At 53.8% G+C, this 20,653-nt stretch overlaps 2 protein-coding genes across 8 annotated transcripts; one reads left to right on the top strand and one right to left on the bottom strand.

Moving 5' to 3' along the window:
- The first annotated feature begins 2,838 nt into the window (after positions 1 to 2,838).
- Positions 2,839 to 5,334, top strand: Zdhhc12 (zDHHC palmitoyltransferase 12). Of its 2 annotated transcripts, none has more exons than XM_076928423.1 (5): positions 2,839 to 3,022; positions 3,667 to 3,803; positions 4,164 to 4,241; positions 4,453 to 4,616; positions 4,711 to 5,334. In XM_076928423.1, exons 1-5 carry the CDS (start codon positions 2,923 to 2,925, stop codon positions 5,030 to 5,032), a joined length of 801 nt encoding a protein of 266 aa, XP_076784538.1. In that variant the 5' UTR covers positions 2,839 to 2,922; the 3' UTR covers positions 5,033 to 5,334. The 2 variants fall into 2 exon arrangements, with proteins under 2 accessions (XP_076784538.1, XP_034349895.1); XM_034494004.2 differs by having other exon boundaries at positions 2,842 to 3,022; positions 4,450 to 4,616.
- Pkn3 (protein kinase N3) lies at positions 5,264 to 19,541 on the bottom strand. Of its 6 annotated transcripts, none has more exons than XM_034494000.2 (22): positions 19,316 to 19,538; positions 17,348 to 17,576; positions 17,003 to 17,148; positions 16,394 to 16,505; positions 16,198 to 16,325; positions 15,862 to 16,045; positions 13,983 to 14,129; positions 13,795 to 13,904; positions 13,540 to 13,683; positions 12,060 to 12,135; positions 11,814 to 11,976; positions 11,574 to 11,658; positions 11,407 to 11,474; positions 10,127 to 10,190; positions 9,877 to 9,968; positions 9,410 to 9,586; positions 8,220 to 8,282; positions 7,228 to 7,304; positions 6,283 to 6,425; positions 6,089 to 6,196; positions 5,843 to 5,923; positions 5,264 to 5,748 (listed from the first exon to the last, which is right to left on the bottom strand). In XM_034494000.2, the coding sequence occupies exons 1-22, from the start codon at positions 19,340 to 19,342 to the stop codon at positions 5,536 to 5,538; spliced, it is 2,637 nt and encodes an 878-aa protein (XP_034349891.1). In that variant the 5' UTR covers positions 19,343 to 19,538; the 3' UTR covers positions 5,264 to 5,535. The 6 variants fall into 6 exon arrangements, with proteins under 6 accessions (XP_034349891.1, XP_076784514.1, XP_076784513.1 ...); XM_076928399.1 differs by lacking the exon at positions 19,316 to 19,538 and adding an exon at positions 18,805 to 19,272; XM_076928398.1 differs by lacking the exon at positions 19,316 to 19,538 and adding an exon at positions 18,833 to 19,272.
- Positions 19,542 to 20,653: the final 1,112 nt, after the last annotated feature.

The raw sequence follows: 20,653 nt of genomic DNA, 5'->3' as shown, positions 1-20,653 counted from the left end.
TCACAGAGCATGTGAGCAGGAGTGCCCAGACCAGATTAAACAGTTCTGGGAGCTGGCGTGCTGCCTGCACCCTTCCTGACAAAACTGAGGTCCCCTCTGCCCCAAGTAGAGTCCACACCAGTGCCCTCTCTCACCGGCAGCCCACAGGGCCTAGGCAGAAAGGGCATCCATCTCATGTGGTAGTTTGCCCTTGAACTTAAGCGGGTCATCCAAGTCAGAAGGAGCTGGAGTGGCTGTCTATGCACACGTAGTGTTGGCTTTCCCTTGTACACTCCTCATTCTCAGCCCACAGATGGGTAGATGGACTCAAGAGGTGACCTGCCTTCTCATCTCAAGTTACCATAGCAAAGGAGGGGGTACAGGCTTCCCAGGTGCACGGTGTGCTCCTAGTCCAGGTGCCTGCTCTTCCCCTGTCTGGAACACTGCTTCCTGCTCACTCCATCCCACTACCTGGCTACTTCTTGATGCTGAGGCTGTGGCACCTGCCACTCCATGGGATTGTGATCAGCACATCAGGCTGTGCTAAGGGTCAGCACACAGCACAGAACCCGGGGTATCCAGGGCTCTTTATAAATTCATTTCAGTTATTTTATGTGAGTGTCCGCTACTTGTGTGCAGTGCCCAAGGTGGCTAGAAGAGGGCAGCAGCTAACAACTATGTGGCATGAGTGCTAAGACCCACATTTCTCTGGAAGAGCTGTAAGCATAAACCACTGAGCCACCTCTCCTGAGCACCCACCCTGGGATCTTACTGGCTGTGCAACACATATGGCTTAGCCATAAGGAGCCCTGCCACTAGAACTGACTAGGACTCTTCTAGGGAGAGTAGAGACCAGTCTCCTGCAGCCCACACACCAAAAAAGCACAGAAACACTGATTTTGGTTTTTTGGTTTGGTTTTTTTGTTTTATTGAGACAGTTTCTTGGTGTAACCTTAGCCATCCTGGAATTTACTTTGTAGACCAGGCTGACGGCAAACTCCACCTGCCTCTCCCTCAGTGCTGGGATTAAAAAACACCACCAGGTGATTTTTTTTTTTTTTTAATTAAAAAAAACAAAAACCCTACTGGATGGCAAGCTGCCTTGCTGGTTAAGAGTACTTGTTGTGTACCCCCTGCACCCCAAGACACACACACACTCCCAGTGAGGGTTTCTCTGTGTATCACTGCTGTCTTGGAACTTGTTCTGTAACCTACAGTTGCCTCAAACTCTAAAGATCCACCTACCTGCCTCTGCCTCACCAGCCAGCTGTCCTGCCCCAAAATAAAGCCTTTCTCTCTATGCAGCTCTGGTTGACCTGAAACTATGTAGACTAGGCTACCTCTGCCTTTGAGTGCAGGGATTAAAGGCGTGCACCACCATGCCCCCATTATACTTGTAGCTCTTGCAAGGGACCTCAGTTGTTTCCAGCATTCACATGGTAACCATCTGTAACTCCAGAGGACCCGATACTCTTATAACCTCTTCAGACACTAGGCATGAACATGGTACACGGACATATATTCAGGCAAAACATTCACACACATAAAATAACAATCAGCCGCTAAGCATGATGACCTGATTTCTGTCCCTGGAACCCACACGGCAGGAGAGAACCAACAGCTAGCTCATTTCTGTGAATTGTCACATCAGGTTGTACGCGCGCGCGAGCACACACACATACTCCCTGACTCACAAATAGGGTGTCTATGTGTTTTGTTGTGTGTTTTGATCTTTTTATTTTTCCATGGACAGAGCCTCACTATTCAGCCCTAGCTGGCCTAGAACTCATTACGTGGACCAGGATGGCCATCTGCCTGTCTCTGCATCCCAAAGGATGGGATTAAAGATGTTGGCAGTCCAACCCCCTTTTGGGGGACAAGCTTTTATGTCACACAGTTGGCTTTGAGTCCTCTCCCTCGACATGTATTGAGGATGGCCTTGAATTTTCCTGCCTCTACCTCCAGCTCATTGAGATTACAGGCATGCAACCATACCGTATATACCATGCTGGGGACCTAACCCAGCGTTTAGTGCTTGCTAGACAGATACTCTACCTATTAATCCCCAACCTCTGTTTAGTAATCTCATAGAATAGCCTGATTGGCCCTAACTACCCCCCAAACTCCTCACACACACACTCATGATGGACAACCAATCCTTCTAGAACCACGCTGGCCTTGGGAAGTCAGTTCCCCTACAGATTTTGACTAAAACAAATCGCCAAGAGCATGAATACTGGGCTGGAAGAGGGTAACCAGGTGGAAGTCAACTGAATGAGGGAGGAAAGTCAGTCTGGCTGGGCGGTGGTGGTAGCAGAGGAGACAGATAGGAGCTTAAGAGGTGGGTATTATCACCAACCCCATTGAAGGGGCAGAAAGTAGCCTAAAGAAGTTCAATAACTTGCCTCGAAAGTCGTGGGACGTACAGTTTATTTCTCTGACTCTAAGCCGGGCCATGTGTGTCCAGATTCCGCACCAGAACCCTCCTCTTTCCCATCATCCGTTTGTAATATCAGAAAAACGAATAAGAGGCAAGTGTGTCATAAAGGCGCACCCTCGTGCAAACCCGGCCCATTGCCCCTTGGGAGCAAGTACAGCGTGGCCTCCGGGGAAATCAAAGACAGGCACGCATGCGCATGCGAGGGTTGGGAGGGCGGGTGGCTTTCCAGGCTTCCGCCTCCCGGGTTTTGCAAAGTTACCTGGCCCACAGGAGGCGGGGTTAGGGAGTTATGGGCTATGCGCGCGCGGGCCCCGCCCTCAGCCTACTCGGGCACCTGTTGGCCTGAGGGGCTGCTGGTGGCACCCAATAGACAGCCTCCCTGAGCTGGCCCTGCCCCGCCCCTAATGCAGAGCCACCAATCCTCGCGTTTCCGCAGCCCCGCTGCTCAGCGGCCCCACCTTCCGCGCGCTTCTTCCGGGTGGGCTCGGGCGGGGGCCAAGGCCATGGCTTTCTGGCCGCTGCTCAACTCGGGGATGCTGGTGCGGACTGGGCACACCGTGCTGACCTGGGGAATCACTCTGGTGCTCTTCCTGCACGACACCGGTGAGCCAGACACCGCGCCACCCCGAGCCCAACCAATCAAGAGTGGTTCCCCTCATGTGTGGGTCTCACTGGGTCCTCGTAATCCTCAGACACATTGAGATCTCCATTTGCACCTCCCACCAGTTCCTCAAGCGTCTTTCTCATATGTCGGTCCAGGGGCTGTCCTCTCTCTGCCTGATTCCCAAGTTGGTCCCTAATTAATCCCAGTAATTTTCGGTCACCGACAGACGTCCATCCATCCAAAGATCACCAGAGCCCATCAAATCCGAGGACCGACTAGAGGCCCCATCTTCCCCTGACCCTGAGCTCTACCTGTCCTTCCCAGAAATTGTCTCCCAACCTCTCCCTAAACAAGATTAAGAAATCGATAAGATTTAAAGACTTGGCTTTCTGGTCAACTCCCCAAATCCTATGACTGCCCCCCCCCCCAAAAGGCCACTATAGCAAGGAGCGGGTCTCCCACTTCCGGTAGCATCTTCTTTCCTCACCATCTCCTTCATCAGCCCCCCACCTGGGTTTTCCTTCCAGAAGCAATCGCGCCCACCACTGCAGCCCTCCTCCATTTGCTTTTGCCCTTTGTCCTCCTGCTCCCCCCTCTCCTCTTGCTCCCTGTCCTGGACCTCACTGTCCTCTGGCTTCTCCAGAGCTACGCCAATGGGAAGAGCAAGGGGAGCTGTTCCTGCCCCTCACGTTCCTGCTCCTGGTGCTTAGCTCCCTGCTGCTTTATCTGGCTGTGTCACTCATGGACCCCGGCTATGTGGCTACTCAGCCCCAGCCTCAGGTAACCAGGGACCACGCGTTCCAAACACCTCCTCAGGCTAACAGGGAAGAGAGACCTCAGAAATATATTGATGTTAAGCCCTGAGCTGCATACACTGTGGGGGCATCTTGATGAAGCCTCTTGCCCACCCTGTGTTTTTGCTCCTACATTAATGAGAGCACCAAGACCCAAGTGAGGACAAATGTCTTGCAAAGGCCACCAAGTGGCCAGTATGCTGCATGCCTCCCTTCTACATGGGATGGGTCCCAAGTCCTTCACAATTGGAACCAGTTGGCTCCTAATAGAGATGTCCCCAGTATCATCTGCCTCCCAAGGAAGGAGATCCCCGCCCCCATCTCATACCCTTTGTCTCATTTTCAGGAGGAGCCCAAGGAGGAACAGACAGCAATGGTTCCTCAGGCTATCCCATCCCGGCGCTGCAGATACTGCCTGGTGCTGGTAGGTGATCCACACACACTCTTGTGGGAGGAGTCAGGCCAAATTAAGACTCCTTGTCTTGGTGCTATGGCACCTTAACCCTGCCTCCCCTCCAGGAATGCCTCCCAAATTTAGGACCTGACTATGGCCTTCAGCCCTCTCCCCAGAGAAGGACGCACTGGGAGAGGGGGGAAATGGTGAGCCTAAGCTGCCCTCTCTGTACCCACAGCAGCCCCTACGTGCACGACACTGTCGTCAGTGCCGCCGTTGTGTTCGCCGCTATGATCACCACTGTCCCTGGATGGAGAACTGTGTGGGTGAACGCAACCACCCGCTCTTTGTGGCCTACCTGGCACTGCAGCTAGTGGTCCTGCTGTGGGGCCTGTGCCTGGCATGGTAGGTGCATGGAGGGGTGCAGGCTGCATGCACACAGGTACTCGTGGAGCGAGGACCTCCTGGGATACATTAACTCTCCATCCCTGTCCTCTAGGTCTGGCCTCCAGTTTTTCCAGCCCTGGGGGCTGTGGCTCCGGTCTACAGGGCTTCTGTTCACCGCCTTCCTGCTGCTTTCTTTCCTCACGTTAGTGGTTGGCCTGCTCCTGGCTTCTCACCTCTACCTGGTAGCCAGGAACACTACCACCTGGGAGTTCATATCCTCACACCGAATTGCCTACCTCCGCCAGCGCACCAGCAACCCCTTTGACCGAGGCCCAACTCGAAACCTGGCCCACTTTTTCTGCGGTTGCCCCTCTGGGCCCTGGGAGACCCTCTGGGCTGAGGAAGAGGAGGAAGGCAGCAGCCAGGTTGTCTAGGGCTGCTGGAGAGAAGGCTGCTATTGTGCCTAAAACCAGAGGCTGTGCCAGCTAGGGATCAGCCCAGTCAGCCTAAGGCCTGTACTCCTTCCTAGGGCTTCTAGCCTGCAGCAGAGAAGCAGACAGAACGCCCCTGCCACTCCTTAAAGGAAGACGTAGAAAAAAAGGAAATCAGTTGGGGGAGGTGTGTTTAAAAGAGAGCCTAGACATCACCACAACCCCTGGCCTGGCTACCTCGAGTGTACAGTTTATTAATTAATACTCTATGTAAAGTCAAGTATTAAAAAGAGAAGCCAACCATACTGCTGTGGGGTCTTTCCTGGTCTGGGGTCTACCAAGAAGAAGAAGGAGAGGAGTTATAGACAGAGCAGCAACACCAAGGAAAGCCTAGAACAGCAGCCCCATGGCCACTCCCTGGAATCCCATAGGCTCATTAAATACTTGGCCCAGGCACATGGATACGAAGAGGCTTCCTACAGTCTGGCGGAGGTACCAGGAGACCCTCAGGACTCCAGGAACTGCTCAGACACGAAGTCAAAGTCCCGGAAGGCAGCCTGTTGATGAGCGGTGAGGGAACTTTGGGGGACTGGTGGGGTCAGGGTTGGAGGCAGGCTGGTGAACTCTCCCTCGAAGTATCGAAGGTCTGCATGGCCACAGAGGGTAGGCACGAAGGGGGGCTGTACGGTGCGGGCAAGCAAGGCCTGCCAGTTGGTGGTCTGAACAAGGTAGAATATGAGAATGTGGGAACAGCAGACCCCAGAGGTCACCCAGCCTCCCCACCTCACCAGGCAATGGGTCCTGGCTACTTACCCTGAAGAATGGCTGAACCTTGATCTCCTCAGCATCCCGTTCTCCTGCCCCTAGACGCTTCTCAGGGGACTTCTGGAGGAGCTGGCAGGAAGCATGGCAGGATATGAATTTGAAGGCATGCCACTCCAGATGCTGGCTGCCCTACAGGTACTCTACTTAAGCTATGCTACAGGGCTGCAAGGTGGAGGCAGGGTACAGGCAAGTCACAAGCAGCTGCCCAGCCAGACCCCAGACCTTGGGTCTCACCTTCTGAATGAGCTCGAGCCCTTGCACTGACAGAAAGTGGGGATATGGGACATCAGCATTGACGATGCATTCAAACACTTCCTCTTCTGTGTCCCCTGGGAATGGACACTGTGGAGATTGGGGTTCAGCAGGCTATGCAAGCTATCCCACTGTCCCCACCCCAGAGACCCTGGAAGCCCCACCCTGACACTTACCTCACCCACTAACATCTCATAGAGCAGCACACCTAGTCCCCACCAGTCCACAGCACGGGTGTAAGCCTCCTGAGTCAAAACCTCAGGGGCCAGGAACTCTGGGGTGCCACAGAAAGTGCTGGTCCGCTCACCAAAGCCAATTCCTGCAAACCAACATCCACACCAATGCCTGCCTGGGTGTGGCTCACTCACTATAGTTCTGGTTATAAGAATCAATGGGGGAAGGGGCTCAGTGGTTAAGAAAGGACCCAGGGCCAGGCAGTGTTGGCACATGCCTTTGATCCCAGCACTTGGGAGGCAGAGGCAGTCGGGTTTCTGAGTTCGAGGCCAGCCTGGTCTACAGAGTGAGTTCCAGGACAGCCAGGGCTACACAGAGAAACCCTGTCTCGAAAAACATAAAAAAGAAAAACCTAAAAAGAAAGGACCCAGGTTTGGTTTCTAGCCCGCTTCTGGCCTCCACAGGCACTAGACATACGTGCTACAAAACACCCATACACATATAAAAACAGTTTAAAAAAATCAAGGCCAGAGATGGAGGTGTGGCTCAATGGTCGACCACTTACCTAACATATGTAAGACCATGGGTCAAAAACCAGCAATGAAATACACTTATATATACACATATATAAACGTGTGTGTGTGATATATATACTATACATACACACATTTATCAATTGGTGCCAGACTTTACGATACCCAATAACAAGGTTTGCTGTGTCCCCAAGAAGACCAGGCTGGCCTCGAACTCAGAAATCTGCCTGCCTCTGCCTCCCAAGTGCTGGGATTAAAGGCGTGTGCCACCACCGCCCGGCAAATTAGGGTATTCTCAACTGTTCCCCTAAACAAGTATCAGGAATGAAGGCCAGGGCTAGACACCCCTGAGTGGGGAGATTCCTGGCTGGCCTGGGGAAGACAAGAGGATATGATCCCAGGGCAGGGGCCCACCTTCCTTGCATAGTCCAAAGTCCGCAATCTTGAGAAAACCCTGTGCATCCAGGAGTAGATTATCCAGTTTCAGATCCCTGATGGGAGAGTGGTGAAGATCAAAGGGGCTGAGGAGGACAGGCCTGGGGCACAGCAGCAGAAGGAAAGCTCCCAGCATCCCTAGCATCCCTTGGGCACAGCAGCAGCAGGAAAGCCCCCAGCATCCCTAGCATCCCTTGGGCACAGCAGCAGCAGGAAAGCCCCAGCATCCCTAGCATCCCTTGGGCACAGCAGCAGCAGGAAAGCCCCCAGCATCCCTAGCATCCCTTGGGCACAGCAGCAGCAGGAAAGCCCCAGCCACCCTAGCATCCCTTGGGCACAGCAGCAGCAGGAAAGCCCCAGCCACCCTAGCATCCCTTGGGCACAGCAGCAGCAGGAAAGCTCCCAGCATCCCTAGCATCCCTTGGGCACAGCAGCAGCAGGAAAGCCCCAGCATCCCTAGCATCCCTTGGGCACAGCAGCAGCAGGAAAGCCCCCAGCATCCCTTGGGCACAGCAGCAGCAGGAAAGCCCCAGCATCCCTAGCATCCCTTGGGCACAGCAGCAGCAGGAAAGCCCCCAGCATCCCTAGCATCCCTTGGGCACAGCAGCAGCAGGAAAGCCCCCAGCATCCCTAGCATCCCTTGGGCACAGCAGCAGCAGGAAAGCCCCCAGCATCCCTAGCATCCCTTGGGCACAGCAGCAGCAGGAAAGCCCCAGCATCCCTAGCATCCCTTGGGCACAGCAGCAGCAGGAAAGCCCCAGCATCCCTAGCATCCCTTGGGCACAGCAGCAGCAGGAAAGCCCCAGCATCCCTAGCATCCCTTGGGCACAGCAGCAGCAGGAAAGCCCCAACATCCCTAGCATCCCTTGGGCACAGCAGCAGCAGGAAAGCCCCAGCATCCCTAGCATCCCTTGGGCACAGCAGCAGCAGGAAAGCCCCAGCATCCCTAGCATCCCTTGGGCGAAGAGTACCTGTAGATGATCCTCTTCTCATGCAGAAACTGCAGCCCCAGGACCACACAGGCCAGGTAGAAGCTGAGGGAGGTACAGGGAGAATTCAGGCCCGGCACTGGAAGGTACCAGAGGTCCCGGCCAGTCTCAGGCATGGATGAGACTGGACAAACTAATGTGGACTGAACTGGAAGAGCCCCAAGTACTCCAGTGTTGCTATGTATTGATGGCTGGTCCTTCCTTGCTCAGCTGAGGCAGAGCTGCTGAGTCTGGCAGCATACGCCTATAATCCCAGCTACTTGGGAGGCTGAGGCAGGAGGATAGCGAATTTGAGGCCAGACTGTTCTATAGCGGAACCTTCTTTCAAAACGCAAAGAAAAGCCTGGTGGTGGTGGTGCCAGCAGTGGTGGCGGCACATGCCTTTAATCCCAGCACTCGGGGCAGAAGCAGTCAGATCTCTGAGTTCGAGGCCAGTCTGGTCTATAGAGTAAGTTCCAGAAAAGCCAGAGCCACACAGAAAAACCCTGTGTCAAAAAACCATAAGACAAACAAACAGAAAAGGAAACTGGGCTGGAGATGTAGCTCAGTGGTAGAGCCTGGCACACACTAGGTTCCAAGCTCAGTATGGACGTCTTCCCTGCAGCCTGTGGGGGTAATCATCATAACTCTGACTCAAGTCCAGATCTGAGAGGCTGGAGAGATGGCCTAGCATTTAAGAGAAAGTACCACTCTCTGCCCTAATCCCGTGTCTAGACAGGATTTGCTCTATCAGGTAGTTTTGACAACTGGCCACTCCTGCTTCAGGAGATCTGGCACCCTCTTCTGGCCACTGAGGGCTCCTACACTCAATTGCAGGTGGCCATGCACAACCACATGTGCATGCAGTCAAATGAGGATCTGATATTTGACTCAGGGTCACACGCTAGGCTGAGGGATGATGTGCTGGGTCACACTGTTGTAAGCGGAACAGCAACTGGAGCTGGGTAGGCAGGCGCTGCTTCCATCCTGTGGCAGGCAATTAGCAAACATGGCTCTTATCCCTGAAACAACCTTACAAGATTGTGTTGACAGATTCCGTCCACAGCTCTGCAAATGAAGTCTTCATATGTTGTCATAATGTTCCACCAAGACTGCTCACAGTCCTGTACTGTCTGTCTGCAGGGTACTCCCCTAACCCACAGGAGTAAGCACTAAGTAACCAGAGAACCCACCAGGCCTGGGGCTCAGGAAAGACATCCTCGTGAATCTGCATCATGAGGTCTCCTCCGGGCAGAAACTCAGTAACAAAGCAGACGTGGCTGGAGGTCTGGAAGCAGGCAAGGAGAGATAGCAGGAAGGGATGCCCTGCACGACCCACAGTCTCCAGGATCCGCTTCTCACAGTACAGGCTGCAAGGGAGGACAAGGAATGGAACCTCCATGGACTGTGCCCTGACACCCGTACAACACCTCAGGCTGGATGGATGTTCAGAGAGCTGAGGCAGCAGGGGGAAGGCTTCAAACCTGCCAGAGTACCACAGTCCTGTTCGTAGAAGAGCTACCTGAGGTGCTCAAAGACAAGAGGGCTTGACCAGTGCCAATAAGAGAACCTGAGCCTGGCCCTTGAGATCGTGAGCTACCTTCTGGAGCCCAGGCTGGCCACCCCAGGCCAAGTTCAGACACTTCTCACTTATATACACCTGTCAATCTCATCCCGGCCTAGCACTTCCTGCTTCTTCAATGCCTTGATAGCGTAGTATTTTCCTGTTCCTTTGTACTGGACCAGGAGGACCTAAGGACCAGAAAAAGTTGGGCTCCAGGTGAGAAGGACAGGGAGCCTTTACCTCTCTACACAGTAAACCCCCCCCCCAATCCCAGCATCTCCAACTAATGTGTGGAGATGATGCTTGCCCACCCACTAACCCCACTGCACCATCCTCAACTGCCTACCTTCCCAAAGTGTCCCCGGCCCAGCACAGCCAAACATCGGAAGTCCTGAAGTCTGGGAGGTTTCCTGCAAGAGAGTAAGGGCCTAGGCTGTCCGCACATCTGGAATCAATCAGCACAGAAAGACATTGAGCAAACCAGTTTTTATACCTGAGGAGCTAGAGAGTGAGGTGTCAATATGGACAAGAAGTGGTGGTGCACACTTTTTTTTTTTTTTTTAAGATTTATGTATTTTATATATATGAGTACACTGTCACTGTCTTCAGACACACCAGAAGAGGGCATCAGATCCCATTATAGATGGTTGTGAGCCACCATGTGGTTGCTGGTAATTGAACTCAGGACCTCTGGAAGAGCAGTCAATGTTCTTAACCGCTGAGCCATCTGACCAGCCCTGGTGGTATACACTTGTAATCACAGCACCCAGACTGCAGAAGCAGGAGAATCACAAGTTCTACCAGCCTGGGTTACACTGTAAGACCTTATTCTTAAAAAAGAGTAAGTAAGTCTCAGGCAGTGAAATGGCTTATGTTCCATGCCCAGAATCCACTTTTAAAAAGTCAGACGCAAGCTGAGTGGTGGTGGACACTTTCGATCCAAGCACTACAGCGGCAGAGGCAGGCAGATCTCTTGTGAGTTCAAGGCCAACCTGGTCTACATAGGAAGTTCCAGGACAGCCAGAGCTACACAGAGGAAGAAGGGGGAGAAGAAGGGGGAAAAAGAGGCAAAAGAAGGAGAAAGAAGAGGAGGGGGGAGAAAGAGGAGGAGGAAGAAAAGGAGAGGAGGAAGAGGAAGAAGAACCCAGAAGCAGTGGCTGGCCCACATATGAAGCTCCGCCCCCAGCATTCCTACAGTGAGCTGGGAGGCAGAGACGAGAGAAGCTACTTGCCATCCAAGTGTGTGATCAGCAAGCCCAGTAGCAGAAAGAATGAAAGCCTGCCTCAGAAACAAAGCAGACAGCGAACCCAACTCCCAAAAACGTGTGCTTGGCTGGACAGATGGCTCAGAGGTTAAGAACACTGGCTGCTCTTCCAGAAGACCCAGGTTCAATTCCCAACACCCACAAGGCCGCAGTTCGCCACTGTTCCAGAGAATCTGACTCCTTCATACAGACATACATTCTGGCAAAACAGCAATGAACATAAAATAAAAAGGGGTCACTAAGAAGGTGTGCTCTGCCTTCAGGATGGGTCTGCGTGCACATGCAGCCACACAGACATACAAATATGTATTCATCTTTAACAAAACTGAAAGTCTCTAAATGGATGGAAGCCAGTGAGTACCTGGTGGATAGGGCTGCCAGGGCGGGCACTACTCCAGTTCTAGGGTCCATGTGGGGGTGCTTAGTACACTGTGGGGACAGATGGGTTCAGGACAGAGCAGAGTTGCTGACCCTCTTTCCCTCCCGGCAGCCTCTGCATCTGACGCCCCGACCTCCAGAATCCCTTACAGGAGTCCCTTGGAGATAAAGGCGTGGGGGCTTGGGTGGAGGCTTCATGTCTTCTCCTGAGAGAGTCTTCATGGACAGGAAGTTACTGTAAGAAGGAGATGTCTGAGCCCAGACACATGGAGGGGGGAAGGGGCATGACGATGGGAAAGGACAGAGGGCTCAGAGGCAAAAGACAACACTCACAGAACCTGGAGGGATAGAAGCCTCAGAGAAGTATACAGTCTGCACCAGGTGGCTCACCTGGGAGAAGCAGAATTGGAGGTCCCACAGGCTGCAGTTGAAGGGCACCCTTTAGGGGGACTGACTGTGCTTGGTGAGCTGCAGGGGGGCAGCAAGCTCATGACCAGGCGCCCCCAGGCTGCCATGCTGAGGTCCATCTGGGAAGCTCTCAGGAAATCCTGGCCTAGAGGAGACAGACAGGGCTCAGTCCCAGCATCCCCAGCGGTCAGCCCAGCCCTCTTCTCACGCAGTTCCTACCATCCATACCTCTTCGCTTAGAGAAAATGCGTCTCTGCCTCTGCAGCCGAGGCCGCCTTTCAATGACAGGCTCGCAGAAGGTTATCTAAAGGGACATGAGCAGAGCTGAAGACCTGGACACTGGCTGGCTTCCACTCCGCTGGCCCCACCAGATAGGTAATTGATGTGAGAGGATCTAGCACACTGTGGGCAGTGCCATCCCTAGGCAAGCGGTACTGGGCTATACAAGAAAGCTAGCCAAGCATGAGCTTGGGAGAGAGGCAGAGAGCAAGCCGGCAAACAGACTTCCTCCACGGCTTCTGCTTTGAGTTCCTGCTCACTAAGTTCCCACCTCAATCCCTTCAAGACAGGCTGTAACTGGGTGGCGGCGGCCCACACCACTAACCCCAGCACAGAGGCAGAGGCAGGCAGAGCTCTGTGAATTCCAGGCCAGCCTGGTCTACAGAGTGAGTTCAAGGATAGCCAGGGCTACAGAGAAACCCTGTCTCAGGAAAAAAAGAGTAAAAGAGGAAGGGTGGGGGAGGGAGAGAGAGAGAGAGAGAGAGAGAGAGAGAGAGAGAGAGAGAGAGAGAGAGAGAGAGAGAGAACAGGCTATAAATCTGTAAATTGAAACAATCCTTTCCCTGCCTTCTGTTGCTTTGGCCGCTGTCTTATGGTAACAATGAGGTGAAACTAGTATCAAGTGGAACTCAGAGGACTCAGACAGACATGATGCCACATCCTCATTGGTGCCAGTGGAGAAACTGAGGCCTAGAGGAGACACTTATTCAAGGTGACATATGAGTCAGGACAAACTCAGGGTAGAGATGTGAGCCCCCCCCTGTTAGGCCTGTTTGTGGACTTGTCTCCATCCCTCAAGTCCCATGTTACATGGGTTACCAGGTTTTTTTGTTGTTTTGTTTTTTTGGTTTTTCGAGACAGGGTTTCTCTGTGTAGCCCTGGCTGTCCTGGAACTCACTCTGTAGACCAGGTTGGCCTCGAACTCAGAAATCTGCCTGCCTCTGCCTCCCAAGTGCTGGGATTAAAGGCATGCGCCACCACTGCCCAGCGGGTTACTAGTTTTTAATCACACAGACATGCACAGACAGACAGACAGACAGACAGACAGACAGACAGACAGACAGACACACACACACACACACACACACACACACACACGGAGGTGTGCTCACTGACGTAGGCAGAGGTTGACACCACACCAGGTATCATCTGCCCTTCCACCTTATTTTTTGAGACAGGATTTCTCACTGAACCTGGAATTCACTGTTTTAGTTAGACTGGCTGGCCAGCGAGTCTGGGGAATCTGTCTGTCTCTATATAGCCAGCTGTGAAGTTATAGACTCACACTACTGCACATGGTTTTTACACGGATGCTGAGTATTTGAACTCAGGTCCTCATGCTTGCACAGCAAACACACTTTATCCACCAAGTCATCACCCCAACCCAAAATGTCAGTCCTAAAGACTGAGGTCAGGGGTCAGTAGGAACCTGGGCAAAGAGCCGCCCCTGTGGCACCAGACTGAGAGAAAGCTGGTGACAGGCATTGTCAAGGAAGTCCTCCAGCTTCAGGAAGGCCACACCACACAACTGTCTCCAGTCCCGCCAGTGAACCCCGATCTCCAGCTCACGAGCCTATGTGGAAAAGACCAGGCTGAGGAATGGTGTTTGGCATCAGTCCTCTCCAGAGTGTCCCCCCTCCCTATACCCCACAGCTAACCCTAACCACACAAAGGCCAGCCTTACTCGGTCCAAGGAGATGATAAAAGCCTGATCCCAGGATTTCTCAGCCACCAGTCCCCATCCTGTCTGGCCCACAGCACGATTGTCAACCTTCAACACAGCCAGGACCTCACCTGTAGTACCAAGGCTTTGATTTAAAGCATGGCCGGAGCAGGGGCCCCCACCGCCTCCCACGGCTCCTCCTTACTCACTGGCCAGCTCGCCTCCACCACGCTGCTGCCTGGACCTGGTTCGGAGCCAGCCTTCAGAAGGGCTACCTGCTAGGACAGCCATAGGAGACCGTCCAGGCACAGCTTCCAGCAGATCTTTGCAGCCTAGGAGGTGAACCTGCAGTGTCCCTGGTTGGGAGTCAGCAGAACACTCTGTCAGAAACTACCACCAATGAAACCTTAGAGGGAGGGACTTCACCTGCTCTAGGAGGGTTACAGTTAGAAGCAGCTGATCTAAAGCTTACCGCACTTGGTAACCAGCCAGCCAGCATCCTCAGCAGCCCTAACTCTCCTTCCTGGGTGCCTATTCAGTGGCAGAACACTGCAGTCATGTAAGAACAGGACTTCTCCCAGAGCTTTGTGAAGCCACAGGATGAGGGAGGGAAACTGCTACTCTGAGCTCAGGGCCTGGAGGACACCATGGTATCAGGTACACAGGGGCAGGCACACGAGCCTGGAGCCATAAGCTGCCTGCCCTATCCATTCCTTGGTCAGCAAGGGAGAGTCCCCAATGGGGACAAAACATGTTTTGTCTAAGGTCACTGAGAGTTTTGTCTCTCAAAGGGTAGAGGATGAGGAGGAAGCAGCAGCCGTCCAGGAGCTCCTGAGGACATGAGCTAGGTCTAGGGACACCATTTTGGTAGGCTGGGACTGGAGGTAATACTTGGAGACCTTACAGAAATACCAAGGGTGGGATCCAGGCAAGGTACACATCTGAGGAAATGGAGGTTCAGCCACAAACTAGGATCTGGTTTTTTGTTTTGCATTGTGTTGTTTTGTTTTGTTTAAAGAGAGGATCCTGTTAGCCCAAGTTGGCCTCACATTCACTCTGTAGCTAAAGATACCCTTGAACTCCTCACCCTCCTGCCTCACTTCCCAAGGGGTTGGGTTATAGGTGTGTGTACCACACCCAGTTTAGATGGAGCTGGGGACCAAACCCGCACACAGCAAGAGCTTTCCCAGCTGCTTCCTCTGACTAGTCTCGAATTCTTTGCCTTTAAACAAGAGGCTCCTTTTGTCTCCTCCTCCTTGCTGGCTTGACCGTAAGCATTCCCAGGAGACCTCCAAGGCCAGGTTCAGACTCCCCCTGGTCTGAGGAGTCCTCCTTGATTATCCAAGATTAGTTAAAGGGCCACACAGAACAGAACCCTGTCTATTCCTGCCCACTATGTTCTGGAGCAGGTGCCAGCCACACTCTAGCTTGGAGCTCACGTGATCTGTTGACTGTCAGTCTGCTGCTGCTACAAGGAGACAGACCTCAGGGTATGAAAGAACTTTCTGGCTAGGTACTGGTGGCACACGCCTTTAATCCCCAGCACGCTGGGGGCAGAGGTAGACAGATGTCTGAGTACAAGGCCAGCCAGGGTAATAATGAACTTACAGGTAGCCCAAGCTGCCCAGGCCCCAGGCTGACAGGGGAGTAGGCTGATTGTCAATTGATTTATTCTCTACTTATGGTCAGGCATTTAAATTCCATCCACACAGCATTCACGGCTGAAGCATCGCAAATTATTGGATTTACAAAGCTTGCCTATGGATCAGGAGAGCACCTACTTCTATCCTTTGTTTACTTAGGGTCTCTCCATGTCTCTCTAGCTGGCCTGGGACTCACTCTGAAGACCAGGCTGGAACTCACAGACATCTGCCTGCCTCTGCCTCACAAGTGCTGGAATTAAAGTCGTGCACCACTGTGCCGGGCCACTACTATTGTGTCTATGTTACAGATAAACTGAGAATCAGAATGGGAACGTGAGCAACCCAAGGTCACACAGCAGGACTGAACTTTTCCCCAAAATGTTTCAGCATCCTCTCCGAAAGGTAAGGGGCCCTCTGAAGTTATAGGGAATCCTTGTTAACCTACCTGTCAGGGCAATGGGTTTCACAAGTGTCCCCAAAGGCTGGGGTTTCCCAAGTATGGCCATCCGAAGCTCTCGGGTCACCCTGCTGCGCAGAGAGTGGGTGGGAGGCAACTTCTCCAGCAACAATTCCAGGGCCAGCCGTAGAAGGTCCAACTTCTGGGAGGATTCCTGGAGCTGGGTCTGAGCCTACAGAGGAGACACAAACAGGAGGGACAGGGTAAAGGGGTCAGGCCACACCCCATGTGTCTTCACTGCTCCCTACACAGGCAGCAAGCCCTTGGTGCAGCACCACTGCAGGTGGATGGAGACGAGCAGTGAGCCGGGGAACACAGCCTGACCTCCGCCAGCGCCTTGCGGTCCTGCATCCTCTGGCTACCAAGCAGCTTCACCACATTCTTGGCACCTGCAGCCACAGCAGCCTCTATTCGGAGTCGGTGCTGCAACTCCCCTGCCAGCAAGTCAGGGCCTGCAGAGCAGAGGCGGACCCTTAGCCTTGGCATTGGGAGCCTCCCTCCCTGCCTTGAGAGGCCTCACCTGGCTCTGGAGACCCACTGGCCTCCAGCCTGCTTATCTTCATCCGGAGTAGGGCCACCTTCAGTTGACTGTCCTTTAACATCTGCTGGGCAGCCACCAGGAGCTTCCTCTCCTAGGGAATGTGACAATCGCCCCATCAGATGGGACTTATGGCAGACCACCAGGGCCTAGGTCAGGCTGAGCCTCCCTGTTAGACCAAGATTCAAACTCCTACAAGGAAGACACTACAGGCAAGCCTCCCTTGTTGAACTAGGTAATAGGGGTGGAGGATGGCGGGGTAAGCAGAGTTTGACACCCATCAGTTTGACAAGCTCAGTAGTAAGGCATTCTGTTTCTGTCAGAGAGAACACAGAGGGTGGGCTGCTGGGAGCTGGACCAGCAGCTAGCTCGATCTTCTGCTAGACTTCTGTTGGGTCTTGCTGACAGAGCGGATCAGAGCCTTGCCTCACCCAGCCAACTGTACTTCTAGCACTGGGTGAAGAGGTGAGGCTGGGTAGCATTTCCCTGTTGGCACAGGGCCTGGCTTCGTCCTTATACCTGAGAGCTGAGTCTCCCATCAGGCAGATGAGAAGCCAGGCCCACACCTCTTCATCAGACACCAGCACTTACCTTGGGGGTGCCGCTGGCACATGTGCGAATCATGTTCTCAGCTCCCTGCTTTACCTTCAGCTCCACCTGCAGCTGCCTGTGTAAAGCCTCCAAGAGCCGAGCCCGTGGCTGGTCTGCCCGTGGCTGGGGTCCTGAGGTCACTGGCTCTGCAACACAAGGTAGGGGATGTATGTTCCTACCTGCAGAGTTCAGACCTCGGTGAAGAAGCACTTTCTTCCCTCCACATAGGCAACATGGATGATACAGGGCGGTCAGGTGCTCTTGCCCAGTGGTCAGAGCCAAGGCCAGGATCAGGGTGTTCATGAATCTCCTGTTCCCTGGGGTCTCTTCAGACTTCCCACTCACCTGCTGAGGCTGGCAGCAGAACTTGTGCATGCAGCTCCTGAAGCTGGCCATGCAGCTGCTCCAGGCGGCGGTTGGAGGCCCTCAGCAGCTGCTGCACGTGGCCCAGGTGGCGTCGGTCTGTGGCCACACGCCGCATGTTCTCCATGCCCTCCTTGATCTTCAGCTCCTTCTGGATGGCTCGGCGGATTGTCTCTTTCTCATCCTCGGGGGCTCTCTGGCCAGTCCCAGGCTGCAAAGGGCAGAGAAGTCTTAGCCCACTCCGCTCCACAGCAAAGGGGGAACAGACACAAGGGGCAGCGCTCCAGGGTGTCTCAGAACTGCGTAGTGTCTGGCTCCTGTCTCCCATTCAAAGAAGGGAGAGAGAAAACAGACCAGGTTCTCCTGGTGCCTTCTGGGTACTGAATCCTAGCACTGTAACAACACACTGAATTCCCTACTCCTTGCTAACAGTTGCTCTTGTGGTCCTGGGGAAAAGAAGCTACAGCCTGGAGCGTGCTAAGCAAAAGCCCCTGCCACAGAGCCACATGCTCAGCTCTCATTCCCATTTTATACAGGAGCAAAGAACAGAGAGGGTTAGGTAGCTTGCTCACACGGGCAGCACAGAGGAGTGGCCACTGTGGGTTGAGGGACAGTGTGACCCGTTCTCTCCCACCCTACCATACTGTTCTCCCTAGGTCTGAGAACCAAGCCTGGGAGGTAATGTAGGCAAAGAATTCACTCTAGGTCACATGCAGGAGGCAGCCAGTGGCCCAAAACACCAAAACATATTTCTTCTGCCTTGGATAGTGTCGCAGACAGGTGCTGTAGCAGAGGCGCCAAGAAGGAGCTAATGAGGTCTGGCGAGAGTCAACTCTGGCAGGAGGTAAAAGACCCCCAACAACTGTTCACCAGATTAGAGGCATGGGGAAAAACAAACTCTCTTAGAGGCTAACCTCAGCCCAGGGCAACTCCTGCGGACCCCCTTCCCATCCTCAGGGTCCTGGAAGCCACCCTATTTTATCCTTACCTTTCTGTGTTCCATCTCCTAAGCCCCATGAAAGAATGGCTACTCGGTTTAGGGGCCCCCCAGTCCCCTAGCCCTAGGCCTCAGCTAGGTTGGCTGGTCCTGCCTTAGCTGCCAGAGGGCAAGGGCGAGGCTCAGGAAATCCTTTGACCGCCCTAAGCAAGAAGGCCAGAGCCAAAGGCCTGAGCAAACAAAGCTCTCACAGAGCTGGGGGCCTTCTGGCCACAGGGGTCCTGAGTCACCTCGCTGCCGCTGCTGCAGGGCGGAGGCTCACAGGAAATCGGAAAATGTGTATAAGCTTGGCAGGCCAAGAGTGATCTCCGGAGGAAGGGTACTGGGAAGGGTGAGATCCAGCCTTACAGGCGGCCAGAGCGACAGAGTTGCTCAATCTACCGCACTGCACCTTCACCTGACTTGTCCTGACTTGACTTCTACATAAACGTCACACCCTCACCTCTAACGGTCCTGGCGTGGCACATTACCTCTCTCCCCAATTCCAGTGACACATCTAACCCGAACGCCTCCACATTGGGAAGCCCTCGTTGGACCCAAGAGTTCCCTGCACAGTTCTGAGCCAAGTGCCTCTAGTGGCCAACTAGTTCTAGCCTGTGGGTGTGGTGTGTTAGGGGCAACACCCACTGCGGTCACAGTCTTGTCCCCCACCCCCACTTCAGACTCTTCTTGGAGGACCGTATACCCCAAGCTTTGCGCTCCTGGCAAATTCCCACCCGCCTGCAAGTCTCTAGAAGACCGAATTTTAAGGAACTTGAGCCCTCTCCCCCGCATCCCCGGTGGCATATTCCACGGTAACAGGTATGCTGCCGGACTGGATCTCCGTCACTTCGGAGACCTGGGGACCAGAGCGTCTTAACCCAGGGCTCAGGCAGAGCGGCCAGAGTAGGGTGAAGATCCGAGCACCGGGTGCTACGAGCTGCAAACGCGGCCGCTGCGCACGCTTGGTTCACCTGGCGCGCCGCCCCCTCCGGTTCCATGGCGCCTTGCCGGCCAGTCCTCTCCTCCACTACGGTGCCGGAAGCCCGGGCCTTAGCGCCCGAGTTTCAAACTTGAAACTTCCCGGGAAGTGGCGCGGGACACGAGGACGGGCGCCCCCTTCGGAGACTCGCGCGCCCCGCAGGTGCTAGGGAGCAGCGCCCCCTCCCGGCCGCGCGGAAGCAGCGTCCCGGACCCCACTCCCAAGTTCAGCTCCGCGGATCCGGGTCCCCTTCCCGCGGTGGCGGCTCACGCTCTGCACCGCAGCTGTTCCTCCTAGAGATGCGAAAGCCGAAGGCCATTTCTGCTCCAGCTTTGCCCGCAGCGGGCGCTGGGGCCTGGCCCGGTCTCAGAGTAAACCTTGACCCAAATTATGGCCAGATCCAAATAATATACGAACCAACTCAGACTTCTGCAAAACGCATTTTCTGACTCAGCGGGAGTCAAGGTTCTGATTTTACCATAAGGATGTCCGTAGGGGCTGAGGAGGGAGTTCAGTAAAGTGCTGCGAGCTCAAGGATTAGATCAATCCTCAGAAACCACCTTGTTGGTTTTTAAAGGGGCTGGGAGTGAGGGCGGGACTTCTCAGGTGAGTAGGATTTACCCAGAGCATGGGTAACAGAGTGGGGGGAAACAGGGCTGGACCTCAGGTGTGGTCGTGAAGACCCTGTGTAGCCTAGTGGAGAGGGCCAGACAGAAGTGTGGTTGGCGTGATCCCCAGCACTCCGCACCCAGGCCTTCAATTCCAGCACCTCTGAAGCAGAGGTTGTCATATCCTCTGTGAGGTCGAGGTCAGCCTGATCTACAGAACAAGTTCCAAGATAAGAAGAGCAATTCAGAGAAATTAAGTCTCGAAAAACCAAAACCAAACAAACAAACACACAAACAACAAAAACACATGTGAAGTCTTCAAAAGGTCTGAGGGGGATCCTAGCTCTAACTTTTCTGGCATCCTATGAATACCAGTGGTTTGGAACCTACCTCTGGAACCAGTCTACAAAAGGTTACAATCCTAGCACCAGTAAGGCTGAAGCAAGAAAGATGATGAGTCTGAAGGCCGCTGAGGCTACTTTTTTTGTTTGAGAAAGAGACTCATGTAGCTTTTGCTGGCTTCCAACGCAGCTACCCATTCACCTCCCTCTGCCTCCCAAGTGCTGGGATTAAGTGTGTGCCACAACACCTAGGTGGGAGGCTACTTTCATTTTTAAAACTTTTTAGGGGGCTGGAGAGATACCTCAGCGGTTAAGAGCACTGACTGCTTTTTCAGGGGTCCTGAGTTCAATTCCCAGCAACCACATGGTGGCTCACAACCA

Source organism: Arvicanthis niloticus, chromosome 2 (assembly GCF_011762505.2).
Source record: "Arvicanthis niloticus isolate mArvNil1 chromosome 2, mArvNil1.pat.X, whole genome shotgun sequence".
Classification (NCBI taxonomy): Eukaryota; Metazoa; Chordata; class Mammalia; order Rodentia; family Muridae; genus Arvicanthis; species Arvicanthis niloticus.
Note: the sequence above shows the minus strand (reverse complement) of the source record. Positions and strands in the feature narration are given on the sequence as shown.

What these genes read in the sequence shown, in the direction of transcription:
- Zdhhc12 (XM_034494004.2), top strand. Translation starts at nt 2,923, where the DNA reads ATGGCTTTCTGGCCGCTGCTCAACTCGGGGATGCTGGTGCGGACTGGG. An exon ending in CTACTCAGCCCCAGCCTCAG is followed by an intron (nt 3,804 to 4,163) that starts GTAACCAGGGAC and finishes TCTCATTTTCAG; the next exon opens with GAGGAGCCCAAGGAGGAACA. An exon ending in TGGGGCCTGTGCCTGGCATG is followed by an intron (nt 4,617 to 4,710) that starts GTAGGTGCATGG and finishes CCTGTCCTCTAG; the next exon opens with GTCTGGCCTCCAGTTTTTCC.
- Pkn3 (XM_034494000.2), bottom strand. Translation starts at nt 19,342, where the DNA reads ATGGAACCGGAGGGGGCGGCGCGCCAG. An exon ending in TCCAATTCTGCTTCTCCCAG is followed by an intron (nt 11,659 to 11,813) that starts GTGAGCCACCTG and finishes TCCTTCTTACAG; the next exon opens with TAACTTCCTGTCCATGAAGA. An exon ending in GGCCGGGATGAGATTGACAG is followed by an intron (nt 9,587 to 9,876) that starts GTGTATATAAGT and finishes CCTCCCTTGCAG; the next exon opens with CCTGTACTGTGAGAAGCGGA.